The sequence below is a fragment of the Mesoplodon densirostris genome, chromosome 7 (assembly GCF_025265405.1).
Source record: "Mesoplodon densirostris isolate mMesDen1 chromosome 7, mMesDen1 primary haplotype, whole genome shotgun sequence".
NCBI lineage: Eukaryota > Metazoa > Chordata > Mammalia > Artiodactyla > Ziphiidae > Mesoplodon > Mesoplodon densirostris.
This window is the reverse complement of record NC_082667.1, coordinates 23671650-23694232: the sequence shown is the minus strand read 5'-3', so window position 1 is coordinate 23694232 and position 22583 is coordinate 23671650. Positions and strand designations below refer to the sequence as shown.

The following is a 22583-nucleotide window of genomic DNA, read 5'->3' as shown; positions in this document are numbered from 1 at the left end:
CATGACCTCAGCTGCGTAAATCCTCCGTGTAAACCCTTTTACGCTTGCTGTTGAACTCTAAATACGCCTCTGGAACGGGTTCAGCATCATTCCCCAGATGTCTTTGGGGGAGACCACGTCAGCTGCTACTGTCATTTTGGAGAACTCCACTACAGCTTGCTGGCCACTGGAGTCCACCACTGTGCAGCTGTATGGCCACTTTCATTGTAAAACAAACATGGTAATCCTTTGCAGTGTTCTGAGATAATTAAAAAAAAAAAATTTGACCAGCAGGATAATCGATTCCTTTCACGCTTCAGAAAAGCCCCCAAGACACCCCCAAAGGTTGGAATCAAGTCTGCAGAGGGGAGAGTTTTTCAGAGAGGGCATGCATTGGTCCTAACTGGCATCTTGGAGACAACACAGGTCAGGGATTTGAGATCTGGAATCTGATCCCGACTCTGCTGTGGGCAAGCTGTCTGACCCTGGGCCAGTTGCTCAGTGTTCCTCTCTACAAAATAATGAGATTGGTCTCCTGTGAAGGTTCCTTCCTATTCTAAAATTCTGTGATGGCCAAGGAAGTGTGGTTTAGAGCAGTGCTTCTCCAAGTGCATACGAACCACCCGGGGATCTTGTTAAGCCACAGAACTTTATTCACTGGGTCTGGGTTGGGGCCTGAATGACTAACAAGCTCCCAGGTGATGCTGATTCTGCTGATTCTCAGGTTGCTGGTTAAGTAGCCAGGCACTAGAGTCTGGACCAAGGTCTCTCAACCTTGGCCCTATTGACACTTGGGGATGGACAATTCTTTGTTGTGGGAAGCTGTCCTGTGCATTGTAGGAAGTTTAACAGCATCCCTGACCTCGACCTGCTAGACGTCTGTGGTACCCTTCACACCTCCCCAGTATGGCAGCCAAAAAAGACCTCTAGACATTGCTGAATGTCTCCTGCAGGAGGAGAGGAGGGCAAAATCACCCCTGGTTGAGAACATTTGTTCTCCCTAGAACAGTGTTATCAATCCTGGCTGTACATCAGAATCACCTGGAAGATGTCTAGAAAATACAATAGTCTGGAGTTCTTCTCTTAAATTCTAGAAAAGCACTAGTCCCAGACTTGAGTCCTGGTGCTCTTATCCTTCTATAGCTGTGGGACCATTTGTTCCTCTGGCCTCCAAACCAGAAACTCTTCACTTCTAAAATAGAGGTCATGATGATGCCTACTTCCGAGGGTTGCTGGGAAGATCAACTGAGATGACATGAAAATGAGCTTTAGAAACTACAGTCATCCCTCAGTATCTGCGGGGCACTGGTTCCAGGACCTCTCCCTGCTTCCCTATACCGAAATCCAAGGATGCTCAAGTTCGGCCCTCTGTGCCCGAGGGCTCAGACCCCGCAGATATGTAAGGCTGAGTGTATAAAGTGCTGTGCAGATGTCAGTGGTGAGTGTTATACCACAGGCCCCTGGAGTTTTATTTTATTTGTTCAATTACTTTATTTACTTTTCCCAGGACTGGATTCATCTTCCCACAGGTCTGCCTAAGTGACCTCTACACTTTTTCCTCATTTTTCCTTCAGCGCTGGCAGTTAGGAGCTGTGCGTGTTTTTCTGCAGTCAAAAACTGGCAGCCCGGGAGCCAAACTTTGGCATCAGAAATGTCTTGTTTGGTTTGAGTTGTGTTTTGAAAAAAAAAAGATTCTTTTTTCCAGTATTTAAAAATTGGGAGATTTGACATATAAACACAGGTTTCCAGCTTTTCTTTAAAAATACAAAAAGAAGACTGAATGTTCTCTTTAGTTTGGTGTGGTCCCCACCTGGCCTTCTAAGCGTGGTTGTGTTTTCTGCCTTGGGCCCTGTAGGCACTGAGTTTGCCATCTCAGCTTTAGGCCTTCCGGTGTTTTTCTTTCATCGTGACCAAATTACTATTCCTTTTTTCTCTTTCCTTTATTACTGGTAGGACAACATCTGGCTCATCTTTGTATCCTGGGTAGTGGGTGCTCACTAGCTATTTATTAAAATGTGATATTTTGTCCCATCCTTTTCTGTCACAGATGAAAAAAAAAGGATACTTGTTGAGCTTTACCTATGAAAGCTTGCTTTTCCTTCCCCAAATTTCCTTTCCAGTGTCCAGCGCCCAGATTCTTTAAAGAAACACAAGAAATGGAGAGCATGTATTTTCGGTTGACCTTTCATTAACTTTACTTTGTAACTGGAGAAGGTGATTTAACCTTTCTGCGTCAATCTTGTCTCAACTGTCCATCTTCAGTTACAGCCCTCAGTGTCGACTTGCATTTATAACATTACTTCTGAGTATTTCCTGCGAGCCCCTGAGCCCCTTGGGGGCAGATACTTTATTCTTTGCCCCATATGGCTTCCTCTACTTAGATCCTGGCACACAGCGGACCTTCTAACATGTGGTGGTTGCATGAACTTGAATCGAACTCATGACCTCCCTGAAATGATCAGATCCCCAGAGCCCCTTCAGGCTTCTGACTCTCTATCCAGTGCTGTATACACTTGGCCCCATGACATAGGAAGAAGTGCCCTTTCCCTTCATCTCCTTTTCTTACGAAAAGGCACTCCATCCTGTTTCTGCAACGGGAGAGTGAAGCTAATTTTTAATAAATCGCACATGTTAATCTAGAGCACATTTCCCCACACTGAAAACTCTTATTGGCTGCCAGACAGTAGCTTTTGACCGCCCTGTCACCCCCCAGGGGTTTATGTATGTTCCATGTCAGCAATGTAATTGCTGACATCACGGTCCGTCTCGGCTACTGCTGGTGTCTAGCCTTTTGGTTTATCATCTGGGAGGCACTGCAGAATTGCTCTAGATGGCATTTATAGGCCACACCCAAACAATTTGCACTCCAAGAAACTCCCTCCTCAAAGTGGGGCTTATAGAGGAGTAGATAAGATGTGTGGTTATTCCCCACAGTTTTGCTTGACTTGTATCACGGGAGGGGATTTTCCTGGTGATTATACTGTGGTTTGCAGGCCTGGGTGATGATGATGATGGGATGAAATAATTACTTCTAGATGGATCTGAATTGTCAGTGCTCTGAGTCCTGTGGACATTTAGCCAACACTTTGAAACAGGGAGAAACATGCGCCTGCATCCTGTTTGTGCCCATATTTACTCTTGCACAAATTCAGACTCCCAGACTCTTCTGTCTGCGCTTGGTTTCCAGTGGAGTGCTGAGAAAGTTGCCTCATTCTTCCTGTTGAGCCTTTTTCATAGTCCAGACTTGACCCTTAACATTTTCTTGTTTGTGGGAGTGTCTGTCTCTCGGCTGTCTTTTGTCTCCTCAAAGTTGCGAAGTTTGGTCCTTAATTCCAACAAGTGTGCTGTGCTCTGCAGCAGTCACCTTCCTCTGCTGTGTTTGTAGGATCCACTGACCAGCATGCAGACCCAGGACTCTGTGCCCACGTGACCCAAGTCCAATAATACTTAGGCGGACCCCAATTCAGACAGAAGGAAGGGCATTTTTCTGGTCCCCCAGAAATGGGAGGGCTGCTCTTTCTGCTGGCTTGGAAGTCCACATTTCATCCCATCATTCAAAATGATTTACTGGGCACCTTTTATGTGCCCAGCACTGTGCTCATAGCGGGATACAGCAGTGAACGAGACAAGCAAGGTCTTACAGGTCTTTAAGGAACTTATGGGCTCTCAGGGCCAGTTAGTTGGTGAACAAGTAAACACAATGACTTCAGCTCGCTCGAAGGTACCATGAAGAAACGAAGCTTCCTTCCTGTAAGGGACAGAGCGTACAGGCTGCCTGAACCTGGTAAGAAGCTGTTGGTGATGGTTGAGAAGGGAAGGCATGGGTGGTGACTGTGTGGCAGACGGGAATGTTGTTAAAACAGAGGGTTGGGAGTTCAGGCCCTGGAATCAGGTAGGATTTGACTTTTGGTCCCACTTAGTAGTCTTCTGACCTTGGGCAAGTTAATTTCCAGACTTCAGTTTCTTCCTCTGCAAAATGGGAATAGCAAAACCTACTTCCTGTAGGTTGGTTTAGGGTGGAAATGAACTAAGGTGATAGATGCCCGTAGAGGCTCGGCACCATCCCACCATCATGACCAGCCTCTGACGATGGTTAGTATATTCTTAGCAACAACAGTAGTAAAATCGGCACGGTAGGCAATTGATTTGCAAAATGGTCCCACTGCTCTTAAAAACCTACTTCTGACTTGGTTTCCATCCCATGGGCGGAGGCTGGGTAGTTCAAATCTGGTTTCCTAGGTTGGCTTAGAGGGTTCTGTTTGGTGTGTGTTTCTTTTAGTGAAATCCCAGGTGTTGCTGGCCCTCCTTGGTGAGAGTATACCTGGGTGTGTGTGTGATACGGGGGTGGGGGGTTGCTTGTGGCTCTACCGAGGAATCGATGATGGGGTAAGAGTGAGATAAGAGAGAGAACTGGTTGGTTAAAGAGGCTGGTCAACTAGATGATGTGGCAGGTGGGAGTTGATACATCGGCTGAGGGCTGGTTCTGTGTATGCACTATGTCAGGGTCTGATCCCCCTCCAAGTCTGTCAAAGGCACCCGGTTTTGTGTGGCTTACAGGGTAGGGACTGAATGCATGGCTAGTGATGCTGAGAGGTTATCATGGCCATCAGCAAAGCCAAACTCTTAATTAGCTGAGAAGCCAATAGATTTAGGGAAGGGAAGTGACTTACCCAAGGCCACAGTGTCTGGGTAGTGCTGGCTTACGTTATACCCCCATTAGGCTCTGGGTAAAAGGTGTGAGAAGGTTTGGTGGTCATAGCTATGATGGGATAAAATAAAGGTCACCAACCTATATGTGAGGCCCCCAAGTGTTAGCCGGCCTGGTGAATTAGTTGCCAATGCTTATATATCAAGTGATTTCAACATTTTAAGAAGTCTGGATTCGGGACTTCTCTTCGAAAATTCAGATCTGGGACTGCTGGGCTTTTATACTGAGATGGCAAAAACCAGATTGGATTGAGCAATGGCCGGCTCCTTTAGCCTGGGTTGGTCCTGCCCAGTCTCTGGGATGTTCCAGGCTCAGCCCTTTGGGCTTGTTTGTGATGCATGATGCAAAGACGGAAAGAAATTGGTTCTTCCTTTCATCTCCTTTTCTTAGCAGGGTGTATTTTCTGGCCCATGTATCCCTAACAAGGCAGCTCCTTTTAAGAGTAAGTGTGCTGAATAAATAAATTTGCGTTGAGTGAATGAGTGAATGGATAGTTATGGATAGAGGACTGCACTGGGGTCCGGGAGTCAAGTTTGAATCCTGACTTCCCCCTGATAGCTGAGTGACTTTGAACAAATCATATAACCTCTACTGGTTTTTACTTTGGGAGGAGGGAGGGAAGTAGGAGGCGGTCACTGTTGTTTTTACTTATTTATTTGAATAAGTAATACATCTTCATGTTTCAAAATTCAAAAGGTACAAAAGGGTTTATAGAGAAAAGTGTTCCCCTCTGTATCCCTACCACCCAGCTCCTTTCCTGGGGAAAACCTGTGTCACCAGTTCCTGGTTCGTCCTTTCAGAGATACTTTACGCTCATGCAATGAAATATACAAATACTCTTTTTCATCTTTTTTATGTAGATGGGAGCCTAATATACAAATGATTCTATGTTTAGCTTTTCAACACGCTTCACTCAGAGTGTCCCCTGGAGAGCATCCCTGTCTCGCCCCTTCTTTCTTAGATTCCAGAGTATGGGATACCATAGTTGACATAGTCAGTCCTCTGTTGCTGAGCAGTTAAGGTCTTCCCAAACCATTGCTGTTATGAAGAAGGCTGTAGTAAAAACCCTGGTTCCATAAGCTACTTGACATGCCTGGAATAACATTACTGGGAGTAGACTTGCTGTGTCTGAGGGTACAGCCGTTGTTATTTTGGTAGACCTTGTCAAGTTTCCCTCCATAGCAGTTGCCCCAGACTGCTGTCCCTCCAGCAGGGCGTGAGAGTGCCTGTTGCCCCACACCATGGCTGGGTGTCACCTTTTGGGACCTATGAGGGCTTCGTGAAAACCAGTGTTCTATAAAAATTTTAATACTAGCTACAATTTGGGGGACCCCTACTGTGGGCCAGGCCATGGTCTGGGCTGTTTCATTTAATGTTAACAACATCGAGGTGAGTATCACAGTCATTTGACAGGTGAGGAAACTGAGATTCAGAGAGGTTGAGCCATTTATCCAGGTCACCCAGTTAATAAATTGTAGAGGCCGGATTTGAACCCAGGTTTGTCAGATTTCAATACCAGGATGTTTTCATACAGTAAAGCCGTATGTAATTTGAGGTGTCGGTATCCTCAGCTGACACTTGCTTATAGTTTCTGTGTCTCCCAGCAATAGTACCTCTCAGGGGGCTGGTTCATTTGCTCATTTATCAAATATCTGTGGAATTCCTGCACTATACTAAGCTCTGGGTATGCACCTGAGAACAAGATAGACATAGTCCCTGACCTTATGGACCTCATAAAAACAATAAGAAATAATTCTGTAGTGATTTTATTGAGGTAGATTGTGATACGACAACAAAGGAGGTGAGGAGGGTGCTCTATGGGGTGATGTGACCTGATCATGGGGGAGGGGGAAGGGGGCCTTTCTGAGCAAAGGAAGTTTAGACAATAAAGGGTGTGCAGGTTTGGGCCTGGAGAAGTGAATGGGAAGTATTTCACACAGAGGGCACAGCATGTGCAAAGGTCCTGGGGCAGGAAAGAGTGGGTGGTATTAGAGGAAATGAAGGAAAGTCAGTGAGCTGGCATGCAGAGTGAAGGGAGGTGAAAGTGTGAGGTTGGGGTTTGGGGATTTATTCTAAGACCTGTGGGGAGCCTCTGAAGTCATTGAAGCAACATCGGCCATAAGCATCACAGGCGCCGAGCTGTTGGGTTCTTGTCCTAAGCAGCACGTCCATCTCCTTCTCTGTAAGATGGGGATGGCGATGGCACACAGGGCTTTCCAAACATTTTGAATGTTACAGACAGTAAGAAATACTGGTACATTTAGGCTCAGTACGAGTACACGTGTAATATACACGTTTCTCCCAAATGCAGTGCACTCTGATATTGTCTGTTCTCATCTATATCATTAAAGGTTTTTGGTCAAGATCCCCTAAATTTATTTTAGGCACACCGAGATAATACATGTCAAGTGCCTGCACCTTACTTCACCCTCAGCGAACGTGCTATCATTCTCCGCTCTCATCGTTATAAAGACCTCTCTGGCCACAGTTAGGGAATGGATGGGTGAAGTTGAACGACAGTATCTGAATCCTGACGCTGCTTAAGGACGTTGCCTCTTCATTTCTGTGTTTGTGTCCCAGGGAAGGAGCTCCACGCTGGGCTTCCTGCCTGCAGGGTCTCCTGGGGGCGGGTGGGGTGGGGGGACGGGTCAGATGGGCTTTCTGTCTGGTTTCCCTGGGAACTGGTTTCTCCTCATTTTCCATTTTCTGGGCGGCCACATCAGAGTGAGTACCCAGTTTTCTTTGACTTCTTTGTTATTTACACTCAGAATGGCTTTTTCCTGGAAGCCTCAGAGTCATTATAAGCCACCCACTTATTTATTTTAAGTTGTGCCGTGGTCCTACTTCCCTTTTCAGAGTCGAGGGTTGGAGCCTTAGTAGAATTCATTTGCATTTTCCACTGAGTGTACCACCTTCTTCTGCCCACTGGCCCTGCCCGTAGGCTGCACCCCCTCCCCGTGCCCTCGCCCTGGAAACTGGGAGGAGAAGGCAAGAAACCACATTCTTTTTCTCCAAGAAACACATTCTGGATTGTGAGTGCAGAGGTTTCCAAAGAGACCCCTGTGCAGTGAGCCTGGGAGAGCAAGGCCAGTGACAGCACCCAGTAACCAACCCTCTAACTGCCTCACGCTTCATGGACACAGGACCCCGGCTTTCCAGATTACTGAAGTGAACGCTTCCAGCACCCAAAACTTAACCCCTTAAACCATCTTAGAAGCACATTTTTCTAAATGTTAATAACCTCATCGGTCCTTCACAAGGGAATATCTACTGAGACGCTGTGGCTTCTGTAACTCAGAGACTTTAGGCAAAGAAGGTTTTGTGGTGGTGACAATGAAGATGGTGGTGGTGGTAGCTGAAGTGTGTCCCCCCCGCAAATTCATATGTTGAGACCTAGCCCCTAGTACCTTCGAATGTGACTGTATTTGGATAGGGCCTTTACAGAGGTGACTGAGTTAAAACGAGCTTGTTAGGGTGGGCCCTGATCCAATCTGACTGGTGTCCTCATAAAAAGAGAAGATTTGGACACACAAAGAGACACCAGGGGATGCACATACACAGAGGAAAGGCCACATGAGGACACAGGGAGAAGGTGGCCTTCGGCAAGCCAAGGAGAGAGGCCTCAGGAGAAACCAACCTTGCTGACACCTTGATCTTGAACTTGTATCTCCTGAACTGCAAGAAAATAAATTCCTGTTGCTTTAACCATCCCATCTGTGGTATTTGGTTATAGCAGACTGAGCAGGCTAATACAGCAGTGATGGTGGCAGTAATAAAAATAAACAATAGGTAGCATATATCAAGCACTTGCTGCATACCAAGACTATTTTAAGCCTTACTCGAATCATCTCGTCCAGCCCCCCACCAACCCTAAATCGCCTGCCTTGGCTGGAAGCGGTGACATGGGGCCTGGCTCTGGCCCCTTTGCTCTGAACTGCCACTGCACCTGTGGTAGCACCTGCATAGTTCCAGGAACCATGCCAAGCACCTCGTAGATAATCTTTCTCGTTGGCACCACAACTCTCCAAGTTCCTGTGTTTTAGATGTAGAGACTGCAGTTTAGAGTGGTCCAGGGACACAGAGTGAATATATTCTCTTTCTGTTGGCTGCAATAACAAATTCTCACAACCTTGGTGGCTTAAAACATCAGAAATGTATTCTCTCACAGTTCTGGAGTCAAAAGTCCAGAATCAATGTGTCCCAGGGTCACACTCCTTCCAGAGGCTCTAGGGGTGAATCTCTTTTTCTTTTTTTCACAGTATACCAACTTCTAGCTGCATTGGGAGAATGTCTTTCCTCTCTCAGCTTCCTCTGGTGGCTGCCAGCATTCCTTGGCTTGTGACTGTATCTCTCCAGTCTCTGACTCCATCTTCATATCTTCTCTGTATGTATCTGTGTCTTCTCCTCTTCTGTCTCCAATCTCCTGCATCCCTCTTTTTATTTATTTATTTATTTATTTGCGGGACGCGGGCCTCTCACTGTTGTGGCCTCTCCCATTGCGGAGCACAGGCTCCCGGATGCGCAGGCTCAGCGGCCATGGCTCATGGGCCTAGCCGCTCTACGGCACGTGGGATCCTCCCGGACTGGGGCACGAACCCGTGTGCCCTGCATCGGCAGGCGGACTCTCAACCACTGCGCCACCAGGGAAGCCCTCCTGCATCCCTCTTATCAGGATACATGTCATTGTATTTAGGGGCCCACCTGGATAATACAGGCTAAGCTCCTTCTCTCAAGATCCTTGACCTAATCACATCTTTTGCCACCAGAGGTAATATTCACAGGTTCTAAGAACTAAAAAGTGACTCTATCTTTGGGGGCCAGTTTTTCTGCCTCATACAGTCAGTGGTTGGCAGAATGAGCATTGACGCCAGGGTTTGTCTGATTCCAAAGCTTCTAGTGACCACGCCTCCTTCAGAACTACAGGCATTCGCATTAATTTTAATGGTATGTTAACTCTTCCATTTAGGGGGTACCATACTTGATTTAACCTCTCCCCTTTGGGTGGATATTTCGGGAGTTTCCAGTTTTTCGTTACTGCAAAGAATGAGCACATCTGCCAGTCTTTGGGGACACGTGACCATGTCTGTAGGCTGCATTCTTAGAAGTGGAACTGCTGGGCCAAAGGGCTGGTAATTCTTAGCTTGCTTCACTCTGTGACCAACACCCACCCCCGCTGCAGCCCAGAAAGAACGCTGCAGGAAAGGAGTTGAGAGGCATCATGCCTCAATAAATAACATTGTGAGTTACCAAAGACCCTAATGCACTGTGACCACCATGGGAGCTCAGAGGCCTGGCCTGCTCCCAAGTGGAGTATTTTCCAGATGTTTGTGAGGTCGCCATAAGCTAGAGGAAGTGTTGCTCTGTGTCTACGGCTGTCATTGCTTGGAGATTTAGAAATAACAACAAGTTATTTTATTTATTTAACAAGCACTTATGAGGCATTTGCTCTTTGCCATGTGCTGTTCTATCTAAGGGCTTTACAAATATGTACTCATTTTACCTGCATTCAACCCTGAGGTTGTCATGCTAGCAAGCTTATCTCTCGCAGGGGGAAATGGAGCCTCAGAGACATCAAGAAACTTGCCAAGGTCACACAGGTAGTAAGGGGTAGGGTGTCTAAGTAAGGCAGTCGTGCTTTCTCTTTTCATTTTCTCTCCTTGTGCTCCTCTGGTCCGCATCAAACGTGGTCTTAGAGCTCCTTATGCCTGTTTATCTTCTGGGCATGAGATTTGAATTTTGGTAAGAAATCTTGTGACTAGATGTTCCTGACTAACTCGGTAGCCTCGATGCTGATTTTCTGGCTGCGTTTGGTAGCCTGGCAAAGGCAAAGTGGGAAAGGGCTGTAGAATTAGGCCATTTGTCAGTCAGTGATTTGCCGCTTATTAGCTGTGTGACTTAACTGGCAGGTTACTTAACTTCTCTGATCTTCAGATGGCTTGTGGCTGTATCTCTCCAGTCTCTGACTCCATCTTCATACCTTCTCTGTGTGTATCTGTGTCTTCTCCTCTTCTGTCTCCAATCTCCTGCATCCCTCTTATGAGGATACGTGTCATTGTATTTAGGGGCCCACCTGGATAATACAGGCTAAGCTCCTTCTCTCGAGATCCTCGACCTAATCACATCTTTTGCCACCCGAGGCAATAGTCACAGGTTCTAAGAACTAAAATGTGACTCTATCTTTGGGGGCCGGTTTTTCTGCCTCATACAGTCAGTGGGTGGCAGAAAGAGCATTGAGGCCAGGGTTTCCCTACTGAGTAAGTTTCCCTACTGGGGCAGAGCTCGTCTTCACGTCAGGCAGGCAGTGGTGCCTTATTAGTTGCTGTCCTTTCCTTCATTTTTATCTTGAGCACTGCGCTTAGGCTTGAGGTAACAGAGGTAAGTCCCGATGCCCATCTTCAAGGAATTTACAAATGGCCTAGGTGGGAGTCAGGGAACCTGAGTTCTAGCCAGTCCTGGCTCTCTCCTACCTCAGACACATTGGACGTTTCCCTGCTCCTCTGGGCCTCACTTTTGTCACCTGTAAATGGGGGCCTGGACTGGCCTCACCCCAAAGCCCCATCCGTCTTGTCACTTTCTGATTTGTCCTATTTAGGTCAGGACAAACCCATGTCCGAGGAGGCGGCACCGTAGCAGGTGGATGCAGGGCGTGTCAGCTTTTCCCTTTAGACCACTCTTGTCAGCACGCCCAGCAGCTTCCTCTGCGTGCTCTGGGGAGTCCTCCTGGCTCCGTCCAGAAGTGAGAATGGTAGAGACCCAGACAGCTTTGGATTGTCTGGATCTGAGGGTGGCAGGTTTTGCCAGGGACAAATGAGTCAGAGGTGCTCCTGGTTGTGTGTTATTGTGGGGCTAATGCAAGGCCAAGGAGGCTGTGGTCATCATCCCTTTGGCTGAAAATTACCCTTAGTTAAAAAGGTCACGTGTGTGCATGGGTCTGCCCGTGCGTCTTGCTGGATGCACACATGGCTTGGAGCAGGCGGCCTGGTGGGAGGCGTTAACTGAGAAGTCGGGCGGGGCCGGGGTGGGGACAGGAGCCCACCATGGGACCCTCAGTGTCGCCCAGCCTCCTGGAGAAGTGGTGTTTCAGCAGGAAGCCGGAAGCTGAACCCCATGATCGATCCGTTCTGCTCACCTTTCTACTTCCCTGTACAAGTGCCCCTGAGTGGGAGGGCAACTGCATCACCTGGAGTTTAGGATGCTCATGAAAGGAGTTAATAGCCCGTAATTACACAGATGAATTGCACTTAGCAGGCCCATTTAAAGAAGTGCAGTGAAACAGAGCCTCTCTTAATAGTGTGACCTGTACCGGACAAATCAAATCCCAAAGCCGGCTAGTTTCAAGGCTTCCGAAGGGGCTTCTGTGGTTGTATGACTTCTTTGCCTCACTCACTGATTTGCACAGATCTTTACACCTTCCAGGGGCACTTGGGGAAGTACTGAGACCCTCTGAAACTGAGCGGGCTTGTTACAACTTCCCCAGCATTTACTGGTAAAGTTTAGTCACTATTTGCTCAGTCTGAGAATGGGTCGGAGGGCAGGAGATTGGCAAAGCAAATGGGACACAAGTCTGCTTTCCTTTAAAAAAATGTAAGAGGTGGGCCGAGTCATTCCTTTTTTGGCCCTTGGTTTTACAAGTTCACTGTCACTGTGCCCATTGTCTGCAGACAGTGCTAGCAACGCCCACACCCTCTGGATGGACGGCCTCTGTGCCCATCTAGCAGCCTCACGCCCCTTCTGACCAGAGCAGCGTGTTTCATTAGAAGGAGGCACCTCAGTTCTGATGCTGCAGTTGGACCTGCAGAACCTACCCCTCCTGTCAACCTGAAAGTTGGCATGTATGGCTGGAATGTCTTTTTCTTTCAGCATTGTTTTCGGGGTCATAGCAGAGTAAGCTGGTGAGAGAGGTGCCAGTGAGAATACTTCTGGGCTGAACCTTAAAGCCTTGGAAGGAAAAAGTAACTATGACCTTGGTGGATTCCTTCTGTCCGTCACTCTGACCAGTTTCAAAACTCACTTTAAGTCGTCCGTTTGGACTTGAGAATCACTAAAGATGAAAAGACTGAAATGACAGGTTCAAAAGGGCCGAGGAAAGAAGGAGATGAGTCTGAACAGAAGCAGCTGATGCTTGAGAGCCTTGGGTCTGCTGTTCTGCTGGGCATGTCACACCATCTCATTTCCTCTCTCATCAGTCCTGGGAAGTTGGCAGTGCTAACAGGTCTGGACTCTCAGACTTAATGAGTCCAAAGTCACACAGCTTGGGAGTGGCCTTGTTAAGACTCAAACCCAGATTCACTCAAAGTCACTGCCATTAACCATGAAGCCTTAAAGGTTTCCAGGAGACAGTATCCTTGAACCCAACCCTTCAGGGTAAATTAGATTTAGACAAGCAGAGAGGAAGAGGGAGGGGGTTCTGGGCAAGGGAAACGGGAGATACAATCAAAAGCCTGGGAGGGAGTCAGCCTGGCATGGAGCATTGCCTGCCAGTTGTAAGCTCCATGGGGTAGGGACCACATTCTCCAGGGCCACCATTGTATCCCCAGTACCTGAGTGCCTGGAGCATAGTAGGTGCTCAATAAATATTTATTGTGTGAACAAATACATGACCAGTCATCTTCCCATACACCATGAGCCTCTGGAAGGCAGGGACTAGGTCTTAGAAATCTTTGGATGCTCCACAGCTCACATGGTTAATAAATAGTAACCAATAAATATGTTCTGATGGAATGAATGAATGAATGAATGAACAGCAGGTAAGAGAGGGTGAGGAGATGAGCCTGAGTGAAGAGGCACTGACGCTTTGGGAAATACTGAGCGATACACGTGGGCTGCTGTGGTCAGGGCATGTCATGGACGGTCTTCAGTGCCAGGACAAGGAACTCTTGTGTTCTCCATTTTTTAAAAAGCCATCTCTTAACGCGCAGCATCGTGGGGTCTACAGAAACCCAGCCAGCACCCAAACTCTGATGAGCGTGCATGGGAACCACCGTCAAGTACAGCTTAGAAATCACTTTTCTGTAGGACTGGCCTCAACCCACTGTCGCTGGCTTCCCATTTTGGGAAGCGACCAAAACTAACAAGAGGCCTATAAACACTTGTGAATGGGACCCTGCAGGGCATAGATAGTGCTGTGGGGTCCTGGAATTGTTTTTAGGATAGTTTGGCCAGGAAGCCCCAGCCAACTTCCTCCAAGATGGGGTCTGCTCAGCCTAGGTGTTTTCAACAAAAGCTGCCCTCTCTTTTCAGGTGTTGGCTAACGTTGTGGTTTTGAGAAAGCCTGAGGGCCAGAAAGCAGTCCTGGGAGAAGCCCTCTGGGTGGGCAGTCGGAACCTTCAGGTCCAGAGGAGAAGCCGTCCCCTCACCTGGACTTATGACCCGCGGCTTCGCCCCCAGCCTGCCTGTCGAGTTCCCCAAGATGGGCTCTTTCCGCAGGCCCAGACCGCGCTTCATGAGCTCCCCGGCGCTCAGCGACCTGCCCCGCTTCCAGGCAGCCCGCCAGGCTCTGCAGCTGAGCTCCAACTCGGCCTGGAACAGGTACAGGAGGCACGGGCGGGCAGAGGGGCACTGCCAGCACCAGAGCAGGGCCAGGGGCTGGCTGAGCTTCAGCCTCTCCTGAGATCTCAGCTCCAGAAGGTTGTGAGTATACGGGTGATTGATGAAGAGAGTGCTTTTCCCTACCTCAACTCTATCCATTAGCTTTCCTTTTTTTAAAAATATTTTTTTCTTTTTTTATTGAAGTATAGTTGATTTACAATGTTGTGTTAGTTTCAGGTGCACAGCATAGTGATTCAGTTATTTTTTTTCAGATCGTGTTCCATTATAGGTTATTCCAACATATTGAATATTATTCCCTGTGCTATACAGTAAATCCTTGTTGCTTATTTATTTTATGTATAGGAGTTTGTGAATCCCATACTCCTAATTTGTCCCTCTCCCGCTCCGTCTCCCCAGCTTGCCTTGTTTTAGTAGAGGGGAAGCGGACCACTGGGGGCCTCTGGGCCCCCAGAGTCAGTTAACCAGCCCGGGACAGTTGGATCAGAACTTACAGTTACCGTTCATGCCCATTAGTCACACGCCAATTGTAAGAGGATCTGGGGGTGGGAACATATAAGTAACCTCAAGTCACCTGTTACCCCTTTGGAGAGCTAAGACAGTATCTGTGAAAAGCTAACTAAGCAGCGTAAACCATGGGTGATCCATACCTGGGAGCCACAGGTGGCTGGGAGAGGAGACACTTAGCCTTTGTAAGGCGTCCAGCTGAACTTTTGTGCACCCAGCACTGAGTAGAGACTGAATCCGTTCTATGTCTCACCCTTCTCTGAGCTGTTTTTCAAATCTGTGTGGTTCCTTTTTGGACAAATCAATGCATCATTATTTTAAAACATTATGGAATTCTTTGTCATTTAGATTATTATGGATTTTTTCAGTGAACGCCCAACCCTTATGATGGGGAGGGAGGAGGTGTCTGAAATGTTTTGACGTTTAATGGAGGCTTGTTCATTTAAAAAGGCCTGGAACCCTTGGTAAAGACAAGCTTGTGATCAGCTCCTTGCTGAAATGTTGGGCTGGGGTCCAGAGAACGTGGAGTCAAGACTTACCTGGGCCCCTCAACCGATTAACTCTTCTGCCTAGACAGTGGCAGGAGTGGGAGTGGAAGGGGAAGTGAGGCCAGCCCCTCTGGGGTTCTCCCCAGAGGGTACTATTAAAAGGCAAGGACAGGGCTTCCCTGGTGGCGCAGTGGTTGAGAGTCTGCCTGCTGATGCAGGGGACACGGGTTCGTGCCCCGGTCCGGGAAGATCCCACATGCCGCGCAGTGTCTGGGCCCGTGAGCCATGGCCACTGAGCCTGCGCGTCCGGAGCCTGTGCTCCGCAACGGGAGAGGCCACAACAGTGAGAGGCCCGCGTACCGCAAAAAAAAAAAAAAAAAAAGGCAAGGACAATTAAAATCCATATTTGAAAAAATTTTTAAATTAAAAATTAAAAAAGGCAAGGACTTATCCTTTCCTATTGGCCCTGGGTCTCCAGGCTGCCCTGTGAAGACAGGTCTCCTAAGTGAAAGAAGCCCAGACCTGGGTCAGCTCCTGCTTGCAATTAATGCCACTGGGGATTCTTTCAGGCCCAGCGGTGGTGGCCACGCAGTTTCCTGAGAGTAGATCCCACTGCCTGCCCTTCATTAAGGCTGTTCCCCAGCGGGGCTGCCAGCCTGCGAGAAAGTGCGGCGGGGGAGAGGGCCTACTTTTGGGTCCTCCTGGCCTCAGTCTCCCTTCCTCTCCAAGGACCCTCAGATGGAAGTGACGGATTCCAGGGATAGAAAACGTGGCCGTGTTTGTGCCACAGGCTTCCCGGCCCTTCCACCCACCTTCAGCTCGGAGCTCCTTGTGGAAATGGCCCCGGGGAGACAGATCCACTCACCAGGGGTCGTTTCTATTTCCCTGCAGTGTCCAGACTGCCGTGATCAATGTCTTTAAAGGGGGCGGCTTGCAAAGCAATGAGCTCTACACACTGAACGAAAACATCAGGTATGTGGCTGGCCAGGCTGGGACCCTCCCACCATGGGCCTGAGCTGGGGTGGAAGGAGCTACCCCACCCCCAGGAGCTTTACCTTAAGTTCTGTTTTCTGCTTGGTTCCTATTGCTGCTTCTGTTGGCTTTAATGAGACTCTTGTAATTGTTAAGTTCTGAGGCCCTTATCTGTCTAGACTTCTGCTCCAGAGAGGGCTCGTCCATTTGTCCATGTACATAATGTATGTTTGGGTCACTGGGGTGCAGGGGGTAGAGGGTTGACATCTGGTAGCTACCATTTATTCTGTAAACATTTCTTGTGCCCTGCTTGATTTTTAGGTGCCATATTAGGCCAGGATGGCCTAGCAGTTGGTAGCAGACTGCTTGGGATTTTATTACTATTCTTCCTTTTACTAAGTAGCTTGCCAACTTCTTTGTGCCTTGGTTTCCTCTTCTGTGAAACAGATAGGAAATGCACCTACTTCCAATGCACAAGATTCTTGTGAGTTATTGAGTTACTACATAAATAGTCTGTAAGAACAGGGTTGGAACACACCAAGTATTTGGTACTTGGAGCTCTTATCATCATTGTTACTGTCATTGCTGTTAGGTTTTGGTGATGAAACCCTCAATAAGACATGGTTCTTGAGTTTAATGTCTTCGAGAATCTTCCCAGTAGTGTCCACTACGTGTTCATTCATTCATCAACTATATGAGTGCCTCCCTATTAGCCAGGCACTGGAAAGACAACAATGAGCGAAGACAGATGTGGCCCCTGCTCTCCTGGAATTTATATTCAGTTGAGGAGATAATCATTAGTCAACTGATCACACATGTAAAATGTAATAACGCACCTGTGATGGCTACTACAACACAGCTGATGTGATGAAAGTGTATGTTAGTAGGATCTTGATCTTGCCAAGGAGGCCAGGAATGGCGATGTGATACTGTGCTGTCATCCGAAGGATCGGTGGGAATTAACAAGATGAAGAGGGCTCCAGGTGGGGGCAACTGCACTTGCAAAGGTCCAGTGGTAGCAATGAGCAAGGAACTGAAAGAAGGCCCACGTGCGCAGAGTACTGGAGGTTGGGTGGTGGTGCGGTTGGGTTTGTGTTTTGGTGAAATGAGGGCAGAGAGGCAAGCAGGGGCCCAGAGCCCCGAGGTCTGCCGGGACAGGAGGTTGAACATCAGGTCTTTTAATGCCCTGGTGTTCATTCCTCTTGGGTGTGTTAAGTGCAGAACATCAAGGGTGAAGACCTTAACCCTGAAATGGGTAGAACATGAAAAAAGGTCATTATTCAGGTCTTGTTTACATTTAGTTAAGACCTGTGTTAAGGGTCAGTGAGGTGTTTTAAGAGCTCTGCTTTCATTAAAACGTTTAGAGCTTGGAAGCAAACGGAGTTGTGTTAAATTTCTAGCCAGGCACTTGAATTTCACCTAATAATTACACAAATATGGAAAGAGACAATAGAGATCATCTCACCCAAGCCCTCCTTTTACAGAGGAGGAAACTGAGGCCCTGAGATGTTGAGTGACAAGGGCAAAGCTGGGTCAGCCAACCCCCCAGCTTGCAAGAGCTGAATTTTTCTCCAAGAACTAAGATCTCGATCTTTTCCGTGAACGTTCCTTAGCTCACAATAGACGTATAAATAAATAAAACGGTGACTCAGGAACGTGCTAATTGTTCCTCACATCAGGGGACTGATCCTGAAATTGTACTTAAAACCTTTGTGGGCAGCTAGATTTCAACAGCCCTGTTAACCCCGGGCTGCTCACTCAGAAGGCCACAGGTACCCAGCAGGTCTAAGTGGGTGAAGCCGGCCTGGAGAGTGGAGGTGAGAGCTCACCCTCTGTCCAAGGGGATCCCCCCCTGCCCAGAATAATGCAGGTCCAGTGACATACCATCTTATTTCTCAAGAAGAACCAGAAATTGCGATTTTTATGTGAAATTTTCTGTCCTTTAAATGTTGATAAGTAATCCAAATGTCCCCAAACATTGGTACAGGCCAAACAAAACACATCTGTGGGCTGAATTTGACCAACAGGCTGCCCATTTATGAGATCGGCCATAGCGTACATGGGGTGGCATCGCTGATGGGGTGTCGTGTCCCAGATTCTAACGCTAAGGACACCCAAGTGGGGGAGAAGGGAACTGACGTGGATGGAGGTGCCAGGAAAAGTGCCAGGCACCTTTCACATACATCATATTCCGCCCTCCTCACAGCCCTGAGAGACAATCATTGTTTTCAGTGCATAGGTTATCCACAAAATGATGGGCAAGAGAAACAAAATAGCTTGTCCAAGGTCACGCAGCTATGAACGATAGAGTCAGGATGTGAACCCCTGTCTGACATAGGCACCTATATTAGTTTGCTCAGGCTGCCGAATGGTTTTTGTAACCATAGACTGGGAGGCTTAAATGATAGATGTTTATTTCTCACTGTTCTGGAAACTGGGAAGTCCAAGGTCAAGGTGCTGGCAGATTGGGTTCCTGGTGAGAGCTCTCTTCCTGGCCGCCATCTTGCTGTGTCCTCGCACGGCCTCTTTGTGTACACAATGGGGAGAGAGCAAGCCCTCTGGTGTCCCTTCTTATAAGGATGCTAATCCCAACATAAGTGTTGAGGGTCCTACCTTCATGACCTCATCAGAACCTAATTACTTCCCAAAGGCCCCATCTCCAAATAGTGTCACATTGTGGGTGTAGGGCTTCAACCTATGAATTTGGGGGGTGAGGGGACACAATTCAGTCCCCAGTGGAATCTGTGCTCTTTGCACTATATCGTAGTGTCAGAGAGAGAGTTTCCAGGCTGGAAGAAGTGTTAAGCCAATGGTCTTGATCTTTCTTTCTGCCACTGTTCCTTTCCCAAGGCCTCCGGGACTCCATCTCTACTATGTGCTGTGATTCTTAACACCCCTCCAAGGATCACAGCACTCCTCCAACACTCCTTTCCAGTATTGGGTTTAGCGGGGGCTGTTAGATGTTCCTCTCTATGTTTTGATCAATTTTCAGGCTAGTGAGAAACACATATGGTTGGGGTTTGAAACTAATTGCCTGGATGTGAACTGAGCCCAGAATAACTCAAAGCTGTCAAAAACCAGAGCTTCGATGACCATGTCCTGGACCGTCTCGCCTCTGTCCTTCTTTAGGATGGTGGTTAGAACGGAGATGGGCTTTCCCAGTGCAGACACTCAGAGTATAACTGAGAACATGAAACACATCCCAGGCATATGTATGACCTGGTCATCCCAAATTAAATAAAGTGAACCCACGTCTGCAAGAGCCAACATGGGAATAAACACAGCTGCCTTTATTTCAGTAACTAAAACACCAAAACAGACATACTACTCTCTGGTTACATTTAAATAGACAGGTTTTGGGTTTTCTTCACTCTCTTTTTTCTGTGAAAAGACCTGTTCGCAGAACACAGAGGCAAACTCGCCAGCATTGAGGCCCGACCAGGTGGGGTGAGGAGCAGAGGCGGTAGGGATGAGGGAAGAAGATGCCAAAGGAGAGAAGGCTGTTCATCTCAAGCCCATTTTTCAATCAATTATGACAGTTCTATGTGCAAGAAGATCCCTGCCAGATTCAAGAGAATTGTTTAACTTGTTAGGAGAGTAGCTTTTGGATTCAGAGAGACTAGGGGTCAAGATTAGACCAGCTGTATGACATGGGCAACTTACTTCATTTATCAATCTCTGTTTTTTCTTTTATGAAACAGGGATAATAATAACACGAACATCATAGTGGTTGGGAGGTCTGAGATAATGCTAAAAATGTCATTATTACAAGGTCCGGTGCCAAATAGATGTCAGCCATTATTATTCCTATTATGAAAACTGAGCAATAATAAAGTGATAAATGCTGGCTGAGTACCATGCGTGAGAGCACAGGGCAGTGTGATGAATTGCCCCATAAACAGTACTGTATACAAAGTTCTCTAGCTGTTTGGATGAGGTGAGCTGACTTTGAACTAGAGAGGTCTAGGACAGGCCCTTCCAAGAATGTGCTGGCCTGGAAGTGTGGGTGAGGCTAAGTTCTTACAAGGAGAGCCAGCTGTTTCTCCTTTCTGCAGAGGAAAGAACAAGAGGAAATGACTCTCTCAGTTCTTCATTCTACTCCAGCCAAACAGTAATAAACTTTGATGGATTATCCAAGTCCAATGTCAAAGCCTAAATCAGCTTTCCCGGGTCACCCCAGCCAGCCCTGGCCATCTTTCTAACTGTAGAGTTAGTGTGTTCCCTGGGAAACGTGAATTCATGTAAATATTAGCCAATGCAAAGGATGACCAGGAAGGTAAGTTTTCTATAACTGGGTTCTGAAATGCAGTCGTTACAAACAATTGATCTTTTCTTCTAAGACGTGTCTCCATGTCTTAAAAATGAACTTCCGTTTAAACTTAAGCAGATAGACTTTGGGGTATCTCTGAGGAGGAACTCTGGACTAAGGATGTTCAACTTCGAAAACACATTACTAGATCAAGAGAAGGATGCGGAGACCTTTTTTTTTTTTTTGAAAAAAAGACTGGAAAGTGTCCAGCCATAGTTTGCATTTTTATTGAAATGAAAATTATTGGAGGTACAGAGATAATGCCTTTCCATGCACTTGTGTCCACATTAATTAGCAACTTAAAGGATACAATATGCTTGTGTATATTATGTGTTTTAGAAAGCAAGAAGACTCCTTATATAGTGTTCCTCAAGCTAACAATGGAAATGTGGTTCTCACGCTACCCGTTATTATTGCCAAGAACAGATATGCTTCTGAACACAACCCTGGAAGTGGTGGTCTAATCTCACTGGTATATTTATGTAGCTGTTGAAAGAACATAACAGAATATGCTATTGATACATTGTCCACATCCTATGGATGGAGCTAAGAGTCCTTCACTATCACCTTTACTGTTAATTGCACATATTTCTGGATCACCAAACTTACTCAAAGATTTTTTACAAAAAGAATAAATAAAACAGGTTAAAAAAATAAGGACATTTATGATAACATGCATGGTAATTATGGTAAAATTAGCAGTCTGAAATTTCATGCTTTTTCTTAAATATTAATTTAAAAACAACTTTTGCTCACAGTGAGCCAGTTTACCTCCTGATGCAGAAGCCAGGATATAGGATTTTTGTCATCTAACTCCACATGATCTTAACCCCATTTCTCATTAGCATTTATTTCCTCATTAGTCTTTTGTGGTTTTTTTTGAATTTTATTTATTTTTTTATACAGCAGATTCTCATTAGTCATCCATTTTATCCACATCAGTGTATACATGTCAATCCCAATCGCCCAGTTCAGCACACCACCACAACCACCCCCTGCCGCTTTCCCCGCTTGGTGTCCATACATTTGTTCTCTACATCTGTGTCTCAATTTCTGCCCTGCAAACCGGTTCATCTCTACCATTTTTCTAGGTTCCATGTATATGCGTTAATACACAATATTTGTTTTTCTCTTTCTGACTTACTTCACTCTGTATGACAGTCTCTAGATCCATCCACGTCTCAACAAATGACACAATTTCGTTCCTTTTTATGGCTGAGTAATATTAATATTCCATTGTATACATGTACCACATCTTGTTTATCCATTTGTCTGTCGTTGGGCATTTAGGTTGCTTCCATGACCTGGCTATTGTAAATAACGCTGCAATGAACATTGGGGTGCATGTGTCTTTTTGAATTATGGTTTTCTCTGGGTATATGCCCAGTAGTGGGATTGCTGGATCATATGGTAACTCTATTTTTAGTTTTTTAAGGAACCGCCATACTGTTTTCCATAATGGCTGTATCAATTTACATTTCCACCAACAGTGCAAGAGGGTTCCCTTTTCTCCACACCCTCTCCAGCATATGTTATTTGTAGATTTTCTGATGATGCCCATTCTAACTGGTGTGAGGTGATACCTCATTGTAGTTTTGATTTGCATTTCTCTAATAATTAGTGATGTTGAGCAGCTTTTCATGTGCTTCTTGGCCATCTGTATGTCTTCTTTGGAGAAATGTCTATTTAGGTGCAGAGACCTTTTGAGAACAAATTCATCAGAAATGTCACACCTCAATCAAGTGGCCAATTTTCCCCAAATTAAAGTCAGGGCTTATGGTCTGTCAATATGAAGACCATAAATCAGAATCTTTTCTATTGAAAATGACCCCTCAGAATAGACATATTCTAGTGAAATCCCTCGTCATCACAATCTATAATTCTGCCTGCCCCCAGTGTCCGTCTGCACTGGTGTGGGCTGGACCTGAGTGTCTTCTTGGTTTAAATTCTCTATGGGACATCGACGTGGTTTTGAACGCTCCTCTCCAGCCTCAATTCTAATGTGCCTGCATTTTGGCAGTGGGCACAAGTCTCTGTTAGAGGTTTGGGTTTCATGAGCTTTCCCAGGAACAAG

At 46.7% G+C, this 22583-nt stretch overlaps 1 protein-coding gene across 1 annotated transcript in view; it reads left to right on the top strand.

Annotated features, from left to right (window-relative positions):
* PRR5L (proline rich 5 like) overlaps positions 1–22583 on the top strand; it is a 74469-nt gene that overhangs the window by 5658 nt on the left and 46228 nt on the right. Inside the window, exons 2-3 of the mRNA XM_060104046.1 lie at positions 13928–14215; positions 16120–16200. Coding sequence (XP_059960029.1) covers positions 14052–14215; positions 16120–16200 — 245 coding nt within the window. The 5' untranslated portion in view covers positions 13928–14051. The remainder of the gene's footprint in view (positions 1–13927; positions 14216–16119; positions 16201–22583) is intronic.